At 45.5% G+C, this 1131-nt stretch overlaps 1 protein-coding gene across 1 annotated transcript; it reads left to right on the top strand.

Annotated features, from left to right (window-relative positions):
* Nucleotides 1-571: 571 nt before the first annotated feature.
* On the top strand, nucleotides 572-1118 carry Pmar_PMAR027546 (hypothetical protein; the record flags this gene model as incomplete). Its single annotated transcript, XM_002779031.1, has 1 exon — nucleotides 572-1118. A coding segment is annotated over one exon (547 nt), but the record flags the coding sequence as incomplete, so codon positions are not given.
* Nucleotides 1119-1131: the final 13 nt, after the last annotated feature.

Genomic DNA, 1131 nt, shown 5'->3' on the forward strand with positions numbered 1-1131 from the left:
TATACCTAATGATGATAAGTTGGTGCCTTTATTGATGAAGAAATATCATCAAGATAGAGCCCATGTTGGTATATCTGGTACACTGCAAGCCATGTTGAAGGTGGTTTGGTGGAAAGATATACGTAAGAATGTACGAGACTATGTGAGGTCCTGTCAAGTATGCCAGTTGGTACGTGGCCGCAAATGCCATCCTCAGGATCCTGGGTGGATTCACAGTGTCCCGCAGCCATGGCATTTAGTGGGAATTGATATAACTGGTCCGTACATTGAAAGTGAAGAAGGGTATAGGTATTTGCTTACAATGACATGCCTCTACTCACGGTATGTAGTGGCGGTTCCTTTGAAGCAGATTACAGCTGATAGTGTGTTGAAGGCATTGGTGGCTACGTTTAAGTGGCTGGGCACTCCCTATATTATATTAAGCGACAATGGTGCCCAATTTACTAGTCGTAAATTTGAGACCATGTGTCAGGAGTTCTCTATTGATCATAAGCTCACGCCGAGATATAGTCCCTTCTTGGGTGGAGCTTATGAACGTACCCATCAAACCCTCCACCGAGTTCTGATTAGTATGCTATTAGATGACTCTATCAGGATGAAGATGGATGGTGTAGCTGCCTTGAAGGAAGACTGGGTTGCGAAGTTGGATGATGCTCTCTACGTGATGAACTCGAGAAGTTTAGAGTCCGATGAGAACGGCAATTCGGTGTCTCCCTTTGAGCTAATGTTCGCTAGGCCGTTGCGCCAAAGCACCAATGCGGTATTGGAGAGATTCAATAACGAGAAGCCTTTTCGACTACTGCGGGGTGCGCAACCTTTGAAAGAAAAGGTGCACAAACCAACAGTAGAAGAAGCCTCTAGAGCCTCCAAGGAAAACCGAACACTGCTTACGAGCAGGTTCGAGAGAACTTGGGAGGATATGAGAGAGAAGTCTCGTCAAGAATTGATAAGAGCAGCGTCGAAGCTACCGGTCCAGAAGATTGTCGTTGGTGATTGGGTGTGGATAAGTAAACCCAAGCAACATAAGTTGGATATTCCTTGGCAAGGCCCCTATAAAGTTGAGCAAGTTCAAGGAGTATCTGTGGTTGTTAACGCCAAAGGCAAGAAGATGACAGATAGTGTGGCTCATGT

The sequence above is a fragment of the Perkinsus marinus genome, assembly GCF_000006405.1.
Source record: "Perkinsus marinus ATCC 50983 genomic scaffold scf_1104296947938, whole genome shotgun sequence".
In the NCBI taxonomy this organism is placed as follows: Eukaryota; Perkinsozoa; order Perkinsida; family Perkinsidae; genus Perkinsus; species Perkinsus marinus.